Genomic DNA, 12,722 nt, shown 5'->3' with positions numbered 1-12,722 from the left:
GTATCTGCTAAATCCTTACAACCACCACTGTCTGATTGTATTTCTTTCTGTTTCTCCTTTAACAGTCTTTATTCTCTAGTTGTGATGAATTTTGTCACCTTGGGTTTTTTAAAAGTAAATTTAAGATTTATTTTTTTAATACGTTTTTAACACCTGAATCTAAGTTTTTTGATGATTTCATATCAATTTAAATTCTGGTATTTCTTTTGTTTTAACGGTTTTAATCGATGATACTAATAACTATTCTTTTAATGCATTTTTTTACTCTGCTGGTGTTAATTGCATTTTTTAATTCCTTTACTATTTCAGTGTTGTTGTTTTTTAATGGTTTCAATTGTTGCTGTCTCCTTCCTGTTGGGCTGCATGTTCTGTGTTTGAACAGTGCTACAGAAATAAAGATAAGTTAAATTAGGCTTTGCAAAAAGCTTGTTTTAAGATGTTTTATTATTATAACAACAGACTTGATAAACCTGTGCAGCAACTTTCGGGTGAAAGAAGATTTGGATAGTGCACAGAGACTAATGCATTTTGTGTAATTTTTGTTTTGTCCAATAGTGTAAGGTTCACTTATATTCATTTACTGTGGTTATTCTTTGAAAATTGGTATTTCCATTTTTTTGTGGTTTCCTGCAGAAATAAAAAATCTCTAGGGGGAACTGTCTGATATCCAGGAATGTACTCTATGAAAAGAAGGGTTCAAAATGCTACCATACTTTGTCATATTAATCAGATGAACTGAAAAGAACAAAAGGCAGTACTCATGTTTTAGTGTCATGACCAAGATCTCATAAAAAAATATCATATAATGGACGTTATGTGACCTACAGAGAATGGGCTTTTACAGAGCTCTGCATATTGGAGGCTAAAAGAACAATAGCATTAACATGGAAAAGAAGCAGTAGGCTGTGTATTACACAATGGTTTCATGAAATATCTCTGTGCTTGGCTCTGGAAAAAATAGATATATACTTTAAAACAACAAGAATTATTTGATATGATATCTGTGGCCTATTTATTTATTTATTTTCTCCAGGATTAAGATTTGTCACAAATCTTGAGCTAGACTGGTAAAGAATTGCTAGTTTCTGTAAGAGCAGAAGTCCTTGCAGAAACAGTTTTCTGACAAATTATTGGTGATTAACAAATCAACTATGGTAATGTACTCCCTTTGGTTATTTTTCTTTAATAAGGACAGAAATAATGTAACAACTTTTTGCAATTATTATTTTTTTTAATTTTCATTATCATGTTTTTTTATTATTCTTTGTAAATTCATTTATTTTTTATTTTTTCGAAATGTATTTAACTGTTATTGTGTGTGTGTCTAGAAAGTTAAAAACCAATCATAAAAAATTAATGTAGGTGAGTAGATAGAAAGCTGTTAGAATAGTGAATGATGAGAGCTGGAGAAAGTGCTGCCCTGCTGCGTGTTGCCTCCTCGGATTGTCGTTTGGTTCAGTCATGTTGTATTTTGTGAAATATTATATTTCCTGAAAGTCCTTCTTCATGGGATGTATTCTGTTGAAAATTAAATTAAAATGTATTGAATAAAAGTTACATTTTGTGAAATTCTGTATATTTTAATATGTCGGTATATTTGGATTGTCTGCCTGCTAGTCTTACAGCTGACAGTTAGAAAGGTTGTCAAACTAATAATATAAAAAAAGCTGTTTGTGCTTAAACTGACCCTAAAGTTTCTTCATCAAGGAGAGGGACAGTGATTTACTGAGCTTAAAATCTGGCAGGTAAAAAGTAAACCTGTCAGAGATCTATATGTGAAGTACCTCAGACTCTCAGTTGACATACACTTTGGACTTTTCTGAACCTATCAGCTGACTCATCTTGATGTCTCTTTCACTTAGAGCACAAATCAGAGCCGAGGTCAAAGTTACTCAACTTTAGTTCATTTCTTACATTTTTAAAGCATGGAACAGATTTTTAGTTTCATCTGACCAGTGCAAACCACAGACCGTTTCTGATCACACACCTCGTATTTGCCCTCGTTCTCCTTCTTGGCCCTCTCCACATCCAGCATCAGCGCCCAGGCCCGGCCTCGCAGCTGCAGAGGAATGCCCTTATAAACCCGTTTCACCATCTAACGGCAGAGAGCAGCAGAAAACACAAACACAGGGTGAATAAAAAAGCCAGAGGCTTCAGAAAGCTGTTTCTGCGGAGAATGAGTCACCGGAAAGTTTAACCACCTACGGCTCGCCTACAACAACATTCACAGGATCAGAGAAAAAGTTTTATCATGTTTTTAACGTTTGGGTGAAGACGCAGGTTTTCATGTGTCAGTCAGATGGGGATGGAGTGTCTTTTAAGAAGAATCACAGCACTTTCTTTCATCCGGGGGCTGGAGGGGTTTCAAACCTCAAAATGTGACACATTAGAAGCCTCTGGAAGCTGAAGAGCTGTTTATGAACTCCACAAATTTAAGTCAAGCTGACTGCTAACATACACCATCTAAGCAGCAGCCGGAACAGGAAACTGTTATTTAAAGAAAAAGTGCAGACACAGACACCTTGTCCACCTTAAGGTGGTCATACGGTGTTTTTTGTCTTGCTAGACTGGAGTCCAACACCTGACTTTGAACCAGTTGACTGCTATTTGTGTCCTGTTGGAGAGTCTGTTGTGAACATTCTGTATTTTCATCCAGCACTTGATGTTTTTGAAGGATTACTTTTGAGCCGTTGAGCCTTTGTTTGATTGTTGAAGCCGGAGATAGACTGGAAATGAAAACAGGGGAGTGATGCACAGCTGAGGTTTGAATTGAACTCAGGCCACAGGGATAATGATTCAGCTTTTATGTCATGCGCTCAGTGGGGAGAGCAACACCAGCCTCCTCTGAGCGAACTGGGGTACTCAAAACTGTTTTTTTTCTATATACTGCCTCTGGAAGTTTTTGCTGCTGCTCTCCCTGCCTCAGATTTTTATGTATACAGAAAGGAACAGGATGTGTGCCCTGCCTACCCCAGGCTTGGCATTCTACATCAGCACGTGGAAGGGTGGGGAGCTGTCAACTTATCGCATGCAAAGATAATTTCTTTTAAAGGATCTGGGCCGGGCCGACCTCCTGATTGGTCAGTAATAGCTGAAGAGTTGGAAACAAGGAGAAGAAGAGGAGAAAGACATGACCACAAAGATGCTGAAACAAAAAAAAACACAAATATTTAAACTTTTTACATGGGGACCTCGCAATCTTTTTTTTTTGTTACCCCAAGAATCATCAAAGAAATTGGCCGCATGCATTTCCAAGCTGACTGGAATAAGCTCCCTGATTCATTAAGATCTATTACATCCTTTTCTATCTTTAAACCTCATTTAATTACTTATTTACAATTTCCTTGCTCCTGTTTTTGATTTTGCCCTTTATGTCATTACCATTGTCCTACTTATCTCTTTGTTTTGTTTTTTTTACTTTTGTCTGTTTTAAAGACATTACTTGGTTGCTGCAATTGTGACTTACTGAGCATATGAGAGCATTGTATGGGTGTGTAAGTGTGTCTGTAGGATAGGACCCCTGTGAAATGAGATGGTCCATCTCTAGAGGCTATCCTTCTAAATGAATGAAATGAAATCAGTCCAGGTATCACTTCGGTATCAGTTGCTTTGACCCTCTCCTTCAGCTTGGTTAATGCTTTATGGATCTGCATGGCCTGCACAGCTTCATGGGGACAAATGACTTAATTTTAGCAGCCTCATCCCCTCACGCAGTACTTTTGAAGTGGAAAATTTGCACATCACACACGGCCCCTGCAGTTTGGAAACCGCAGCGTGTGGAGTGTTGAAAAGTATAAAAGCCACACATTCTCTCATGCTGAATCAGCACGTCCCATTACCACGTCATGTTTGTGCAAAAAATACACAACACAGCATTTTAAAGCTGATTAAATGCTAACTTTGTTTTTTTACTGCTCACCCTGTCTGAATTCCATAATAACAAAAACATTGATAACAACCAGCTAACTGAAAGTTAGAGATTGGCGGATCAATCAAAAATCTATAATATCGACACTAACATTGGTATTGATACCGAATGATACCGGTGTAAAAAGACCAATACTCAACTTAATTTTTTCTCCTGCATGCAATGATTACTGAGGTTTTATAAAAGTGACAATCTGACTTGTGTCTGTGTAAGTGCCGCTGTGTCACAGCACGGAGCAGCACACTCTTTCACTCCCCTTTCCCTCTATTGTGTTTTGATGTCACAAATTGCTCAGCAACGCCAGGGAACAAGCAGGCGAGCACTGAAAAAAGAAGTTTGTTTGCCATTTTTTAAAAACATTTATTTTGTTGTTATAATTCTTTATATTTTATTATTTTAAAAAATAAGTGCAACAATGGGAGAACTTTAATTTATTTTTTTTTGTATTATAGTCTTCAACTCTGTATCTCAAAAATGATTTTGCTTTAATTTTACCTTAAAGTGATCAATTTTTGCACTTTATTTTCTTATAAAAAGAATTCCACACATAACAATGTTTCGGGGAAAATTTGTTTTGTTTTTGTTGTACTGTTTCTGAACATAAATTTCTATTATGACGCTAAAGTATTTTGTGGTCACCTTTAAACTTTGTCTAAGTTCTTTCCTAGGTTCTGAAAAGAAAAAAATCACGAAAACACCTTAAGTTCAGCTGTTGGATGATTCATCAACCTTAAATACTAAAAAGTACCAGTATCGGTATTGTTGATACTGGTCCTGTAATTCCTTGGTATTGGATCGATACCAAAATTCCCAGTATCGCCCACTTCTACTGAAAATGACACCAACGCAATGAAAACAGCTTTGTTTTATGTATGTGCTGACCCTGTTGGGTTAGGAAAGGATCACTGTGTGAGCAAAATAGAATAGAATAGAATAGAATAGAATAGAAAATACTTTATTTATCCCCGAGGGGAAATTCAGGAGTCACCGCAGCATTTAAGAAAACAAAAGTAAGAAAGAGTATAAAGAAGGCAAAGGAGACTTTTTCAAAGGACACGTCAGCAGCCTACTATTTTCCAGACTATAGAGCTTATAGGAATAAAAACCTGATGATAAATGTCATCTTTACCTGAAACAAAGCAGAACAGTATCAGGTGGAGCTGAGATCAAATTACCCCTGAGATAATTGCAAGTTTTAAGCTTTCATGTAAACATCTGGTGTGGTCCACTGAACATGTGCCTCAGAGCGTGTCCCACTTTGAAAAACACCTGGCTTTGAGCTGCTCAGAGCAGCTGTTTGCTTAAAATCAGCTGATGGTGGTTTTGAACCAAATCCAGGTTTAGAAGATAAACGGGCTGAAAGCTCGGCCAGGCTGCAAAGTTAATACATCTCTCTGGGTTTGAAATCAGAAGAAAAAGACATGTTTGCATCTTTTCTTCCAAAGATTGAAGATTTTTATAGTGAAGGCGGCCTTGAGAATAAATAACCTGTAGCTGTAGCTAAGAGCATAAAAATAGTAACATGTTTAGATTTTACAAACCAAACAGAGCTTTGATCAAATATTTAACACAACTTAGTAAAATAATGTAGCGCATTTTAAGGTTTCCCCTCCAGATTTCTTCTAATCAGACTCATATTTTAGGGATTACGTTGAGCTTTGATCCAGAAACATCCAGGATGAGCGAGCATGGAGGAATTCAGTGTTTTGGACCTGGCACTGACAATCGTGGTGATTCACTGTGTGACCTCAGAGTGTCATTTAGAAACCAGCTCCCACTTCACATCCTGGTGAGCTCTTTGGCGGTGAAGTCATTGTGAATGAAAATAATAACGCCTGTTTTCACTCCCTGTTGGACCGAGGTCTGGTATGTGTGGGCTGCTACTCACCCTGTCGCTGTTCCTGTATTTATCCCACTTCTTTACCATCTTCAGCCACTTCTCTGCTCTCTCAATCTCCAGCTGCTTTCTCTGGAGAGGATATAAACAATGATGAAAACGCTGCTCTGTATTTCTAACACACAGCTCAGTCCAGTTTCCTTCTTTACCTTCTCCTCGTGTGCTGTCGGGGCCGGCAGCTCTTCCTCGCTGAGAAGAAAAGAAACAAAACATCAGGTTAAACTTTAAACAGATCATCAAACAGCTCAAGCAGCTGGTAAGGAACCTCTGTCTCCTGCATAGAGAGGACATAAAGGTCAGACTTACTGCATGAAGCCGAAGCGGTCGATGACTTTGTAGATGCTGTAGTCAGCATCTTCCCAGGGGTCGATCTCCACTCCGCCCTGCCTGCCCTGAAAACACACACACACAAACACACTTATTCAGGTACAAACAGCTTTAACCTGAACACTGACAGCAACACAAAAACACAAGGGTGAGTAGAATCAAAGATAGCTGACACAAACTTTTGTGGATCAAAATCCAACAATAGCGCACATGTTCACCTTTTCTTCCTGTTTCTTAAACAAAAATTTGATCTCTGCTTCCAGGATTGAGCAAAGTAAATACCCTTATTCAAACATTTTTCATAGTATTGTAATGATGCTTTCAATATGTTTTTTTATATCATCCTGTTTGTTTGTTTTTTTCATTTAAAGAGGTGTGTTTGCATTAGCATAAATAAATAGATAAATAAATAAATGCACAATGAAACATTTAAATGTCTCCTGCACAGAGGAGGTGCTCGCTCTGCAGAGCAATCTGTGGAGCAAAAAAGAATTCGAGATATCATTATGGTTCATTTATACTATATCAAACATATTTATTAATTCAACCAACCTTATCTAATCAGTGGGAGCCAATGAGGACATGCAGTCATTTATTAGCATGCACAGTAAAAAAAAAACAAAAAAGCTAACAGAAATTAAAGGTAGGGTCTGCGGGATTCTATTCCTGCTCATCATCTCTACATGTGTATCAGTCTGTGTCTGCCTCAACCCTCTCCTCTGCCTGTATGATGATGTTTCGGTTGTGCCAGGACAATTCTGGGCTGAGTAGGCGTGGTTACCTCAGCCAATCACAGCATGCCCAGTGTGTATGTGATGTTGCTTGTTGGCAATAGCCAGTGGAAGAAGCTAATCAGAGCAGCGATAATAGCAGACGCAGTACGGAGGAAGAAAAACACAACCAAAGAGAAAAAGCTTTTTCCTAAACAAGGGTGCAGCTTGGCTCGACTTTCATTCACTTCGGAGATCTTGGAGAGCAGCTTGAGACAAAGAGTTGACTTTCTGCTGAGCAGGTAAGTGTCAAATAACCCAATGATTAGCTTGTGGCAAAGGATGACTGACTGGTGAGCACCCAAAAGCTGTTTGTGAAGAGGCTAAAGGCCCAACCTCTTTACCTCATCCTGTAGTCCTACAGTTTCATTTGGCAGACGCTTTTGTCTAAAACGATGTTCAACACATGCAAGAATTTTGACAGGAGGGAAAACCTTGGTAGGTGCGACAAAGTGCTACAAGTAATTTGGCTGCTGGTGCTGCCATGAAGTGCAAGAATTTTTGTTCCGAAGTAGAATAATGTGTCCATAACTAACTACAATTAATTGCTGCAACAATAAGTTTAACCTTCCACTATATTCGATTAACAATGCTAAATATTCACTAAGTGCTGGGTTTTAGAACTTCTGAATCATTCTACCCCTGAGGACAAAGAGGAGAAGGGTCAGATTAGGTGCCTAAGTGTTCCCTTAACAGATGTGTCTTCGGACATCTCTTAAAAGTAATAAGGGATTTTGCAGATCATACAGAGTTTGGTAATTCATCTCACCATTTGGGCACAACAGAGGAGAAGAGTCTGGCTAGAGATTTAGAGCTGCCCTGGGTATCTTTCACAAGCAGAGCGTAGTGGGCGAGAGGGAGTGTAGACCTGGATGAGGGACCCCAGGTAGGCGGAAACCCTTCATGTCAATGTTTTGTAAGCCAGAAGGAGAGCTTCGAATTTTAATCAAGCTGCCACTGGAAGCCAGTAAAGAGAGATTAACAGCAGGATAATATGCTGTTTTGAGCTGAGATTTGGTCAAGCTTTTCCGATACGGCCCCTGCCAATGATAAGTTTCAAAACTCTGTTCCAGAGTCATTAAACTAACTGTAAACGATAGAAAATGTAATAATAAGTGAAGTAACTGGCACCTGTGTTGAATCTCAAGGTGGAGGCAGAAGGAAACATCTCAGTAATCCAAAACATATGTTTCTCATATTTAAGTATTTACAGTGTGAAACATTTGCAGTGATACTAAATGTGGCGAGGTAAATGAGCTTTTAAAGCTTGTAATGAAAACATTGAGAAACATTTGTCAGGGAGCACAAGATGGATAAAACAGCCAACATATCCAGCTGGAGCCTACACGGTCCTGACATGGTTTTTGTTTGGTTTTACACTCATTACTGGCTCAGAGATGGCTCTTTAAAGGCTTGTGTTTGGATCAAGCTTGGCAAAATAGAACCAAATGGTTTGGTTATACAGGGGCATGCCTTTGAGACGGGAAACATGAGCACTGGAAGGGTTCAACAGGGCTACATTTCACCACCAATCCTCGGCATCGTTCTGGTATCCAGTCTGGATCCTTCATGAGAAAGTGTTTGGGAAAAGGATTGGCAAAGATCATCTACGGGGATTTTTGTGGGGTCATTATGGTGATTAAACAGAGGTCAGATATCTGTGCCAGAGGGTTTGACTGACTGAAAAAGCGGAAAATAGTCCGTTTGAAACTGCAACACAGTCATTTTTTTAACGTGTTTGTACAGACTTAAATGTGGTCTGACATTGACAATAATAAAAACAAGCTAATCCACTGAAATTGGTCTTTAATACAGCAGTTAGTGCTCAAAGGTTTAGCTTTAGGAAGTCAAACTGTAGCCTGAAGAGTGTCCAACCCACGCGCTCAGAATCTGCATCAGCAGCACAAAGTTGTGGAGTTATGTTTATATCACGGAAAATCCATTCAGGCTTCATTCTGGTCCCAGTGTTGACATAACAGCCAGAGAGCTAATCCACCAACAGCCTACCGGAGAGGCTTCTCACTCCGCTCTGAAAAACAACACCCTGCTCTGTGGTTGGCTGCATGTCTGGAAGGCAGCCAATCAGCCGCCTGCTCGAGAGCGAGAGGGGGTCAGAATGTGTTCACGGAAACTGTGCGGCTTCTTCATGGTTGAGTCGGCGCGCTGAGCCCCTGAAGGCAGCGCGAGTGATGTCAGCGTCATGAAAGTGAGAGGACTAAAAATACTTCAGTCTGAGGCTGTGTGGAGGGACAGAGTGATACGGGAGGAGACCAGAGACATGTGATTTATACAAGTGTCATCCTGCTGCTGGAGTACTACAGCACTCACAGCAGATTCACAGTAAGAATTAATGTAATGAACAACTTTATAAACAGAATCTGAAGCAGTTTGACCCAAATAAACAGTTTAGTTTTGGTCTCAAGCTCAGGTGTGTCTGTGGGATTAGATGGCAGCCTGGGCTGAGGATGGAGATCTAATAAGAAGCAGATATTTTTTATACCCTCTGACAGATTCAGTCCTTATATAAATAAGAAGATAAAAATAGACATCCTTTAGTCAGTGCTTAAAGTTTTTACAAAGCTTCTGGTAAATGAAGCTCTGAACATTATCTTTGAAGCTTGTGGAAAACAGGTTATGTTTGAAATACATGTTGTGGTTACCAAAGGTTGTTTCATACGTGCATTCCTGAGATTTTCTAGTTCATTTTCAGGCGTTCAGACCCTGAAATTTTCAGAAACTTGTAGTTCACACATGCACATTGTTGCAGGAGGTTATGTCAGTCAAACACACTCCTGAAGCTTCCAAATTTTCCCAACAATTATGGTTAGAGTGGCTTGGAAAAGGAGAGATATTGATAAATTCATTAGTGTCGAGTAATGGAATCCATCCCCTCTCACATAGTGCAGCCAACTCCTCAGTAAAGGAAGCTTTTGGTTGTCCTGAACTAAAAGCCGTTGTGCCAATGGTCATGTGACATCCTCCATCTCTCTGTTCCATGCATCAGAACTGCATTGGGGTAAAGCGCATTTAGGTTAGATGCCCCCAAAACTTGGAACTCCTTACAGACTGAATTGAAGCTCTCAGAACTAATGAGACCACTGAAGAGTGCCCGTGTTTCTAAATTGTTTTTTTATGTTAAAGTAATTGTACTTTATTGCAAAACACCTTGCACTCACAAAATATGTGCAATCTAAATTATTGTTTACTGCCACTACTCAATATGTTTTCTTCTTCATGTCGTGAGCCGCTACCTCTTGGCCAGGTTGCCCTTGTAAAAGATATCTTGATCTCAGTGGGTCTTTTATCTAGTTAAATAAAGGTTAAATGAAAAAAAAATTAAGTCACTGAACAATGTCATCACCCTTGAATAATTGACCATTTGCATGTAATTGCCATGGACACTGTTGGAGGGTGGAATAACATCATAGGAGGGCCAAAAAGTGAGTAAAAAGACACTGTAAATATGTTCAGTACTGCAAATAAACTTTTTTGGTTTATTCCTGTTTTCTTTTTCAATGTCTAAGTATCAACCTTCTTCCTTTATATGGACTGGAAACCCTCAAAGGTGACCTAAAAGAGCATGCTCAATTCATCTGCTTGCAGTCACCTGCTCTGGCTGCAGCTAGGAGGGACTGCTGAGAGTCAAATTCCTTGTATGCAAGTGTACTTGGGGATAAAATCCTGATCCTGAGCGGGGAGGACTTATTGAGTAGAGTCAGATGAAAAAGGACTTTCACACTAGAGTCTCCAAACCCCAGAAAAAATCGCTAGATATGTCATTAAAAAAAATGCAAGAGGGGTTTGAAATGTTCTTATGTTGGCAATGCTGCTCTCACAGATTTGCCGCTTTGGATACTTTTAATACAGCTCAATTCTCTATCGGCAGACACTGTACAGGGTGAATTATTTTCCATCTCAGCCATGTAGAAGATGTTATGATTATGAGTTTCCCACAGGGCTTTTGTCCAATTGTATACAGTCTATGGTGTGGATACAACATTATAAAGCCTTAACTCAGCCTTGAAAAACTGGTGCAATCTGCTGCAGCTGATTTTTTACCTCTGTGAATCCATTAGCCAAAGTATAACTGTGTTGAACAGAGCATCAAGCTTTTTCAGATCTGTGGGATATAAAAAACCTCTCTTTCGTTCTGACGAGTCTTTCAGTGATGCATCCAATAAAAGAAAAGATCATCCAACACCATAAATAACTCACTGATTTCATTATAAACTAATAATGGATTTTTGCCCTGGAACAACTTCATTCAAAACTGTTTTTAAATCATGATCTTTTGAAAGAATTAACAACAAGTCTTCCCCTTTTAGTGGTACAAGAAAAGAAAGGGGACAAAACATGATAAGAAGTTATGTAGGGGAGCTTTTCTTTCTGAAATTTGCAAAAAAATAAAAGCATAAACTTTTTGAGGATGGGTTGTGATTTTGGAATATTCAATTATATCATCTTTAAAATGATACTTTATTTCTAACATTTTCACTGTCCCCTGGTTGTAATGTGACACAACCTGCGGACAGTGGTTGGTCAGCATCAGATGAATGTTTGATTTTTGACATAAAGTAGCGAACAGTGGTTCAGCAATAACACGATAACATCTAACCAACTTGAGGGAGCATCAGTTCTATGACACGGATATAAAACTGGATATCTAGACCCTCTTTGGCATCATTTATCAGGTCTTTCTGTCCTCATATCTGCACCAAGAACTTTTCAATAATTAGTGAATAGTCATCTGTGACAACTGAATAACGATGTTATTTTTTATTTTAAACGCCCCTTCCTAGAACCTGTATGCATCTAAAGCAGGATGAAACAACGCTGGAATGAGCATCTGATCCGTCTCCTCCTCTCCTCTCTGCTCTGTACATGTGGCCGGAAACCAGTATCCCGACACAGAAAACACGATGACCGGGACTGCAGCCAGGGCCCGGAGGTCGGTGTCAAGTCAATCGCTGCACAGTGTGTCACAGCTGTTGCTATGGCTAGACAGAGCAGCCCACCCTCAACCCCCACCCCCTCAACAACCCCACCCCCACACCTCCACTCCAAGCTGCTGAGCTAAATTTAACCGCTGGACACAAGCAGCTCTGAGTCTGCATGTTCACCGCTCTGAACTTGATCTGCAGCTCTGATTCGAACATGCATCTCGACATGCAGGCCAGCTTTTAATCTCATCAGTGTTCGTCCTGTAACATGTTTCTACCCAGGTTTTTTGCCACAGGGTGGAGGTGTATCAGTGGCTTATCTTAAATATCTGAAAGATTACATTACTCATCTAAAGAGTCTGGCTGTATTGGTGTGCCTACATTTAACAGGACTTCATTTTTTAAGAAGTATAAAATTTAATACAAGTCTCTCTTCCATCAGAGAAGCACCACAACACAGCTTCATGGCTGTGGGTACCCTGGTTATGAGGCTCTTGGTTTTGGTGTTCACCTGGTCATTTTTATTCCTGTGAACACGGTTAACACATGAATCTTGGTTTCTGAAAGTAGCAGGATCAGAGCATCTTCTGATGTTTGGTCGTTACAAGCATGAGCTAGCTTAATCAAATGGAAATGTTGTAAACCTGCACACTGAAACTTGACCGGAGTTGACTTGAACAGGTTAATTTCTTTATCCCAACAACATAAGATTCTTGTTGCTTGACCAGTGTCCACTCATTGCAATAGCCTTCTTGTCCTAGTCCATTTTTCGACTTTTTTTCTTTCTTTTAGTTTTCTTGGTATTTGGAACCTCAAGTTACTTTTCATGTCTCATTTATTTGACACCAACACCAAACTGG

At 39.4% G+C, this 12,722-nt stretch overlaps 1 protein-coding gene across 1 annotated transcript in view; it reads right to left on the bottom strand.

Moving 5' to 3' along the window:
* The window catches only part of LOC141787486 (USP6 N-terminal-like protein), a 36,031-nt gene that overhangs the window by 13,787 nt on the left and 9,522 nt on the right, over positions 1-12,722 (bottom strand). The window contains exons 3-6 of the mRNA XM_074665928.1: positions 6,132-6,217; positions 5,975-6,014; positions 5,817-5,897; positions 1,988-2,095 (exon numbers count right to left, since the gene is read on the bottom strand). Coding sequence (XP_074522029.1) covers positions 1,988-2,095; positions 5,817-5,897; positions 5,975-6,014; positions 6,132-6,217 — 315 coding nt within the window. The remainder of the gene's footprint in view (positions 1-1,987; positions 2,096-5,816; positions 5,898-5,974; positions 6,015-6,131; positions 6,218-12,722) is intronic.

The sequence above is a fragment of the Halichoeres trimaculatus genome, unplaced genomic scaffold, assembly GCF_033239565.1.
Source record: "Halichoeres trimaculatus isolate MK-OKI-2021-1 unplaced genomic scaffold, fHalTri1.1 fHalTri1_scaffold_3, whole genome shotgun sequence".
Taxonomy (NCBI): domain Eukaryota; kingdom Metazoa; phylum Chordata; class Actinopteri; order Labriformes; family Labridae; genus Halichoeres; species Halichoeres trimaculatus.
This window is presented reverse-complemented; position numbering and strand designations above follow the sequence as displayed.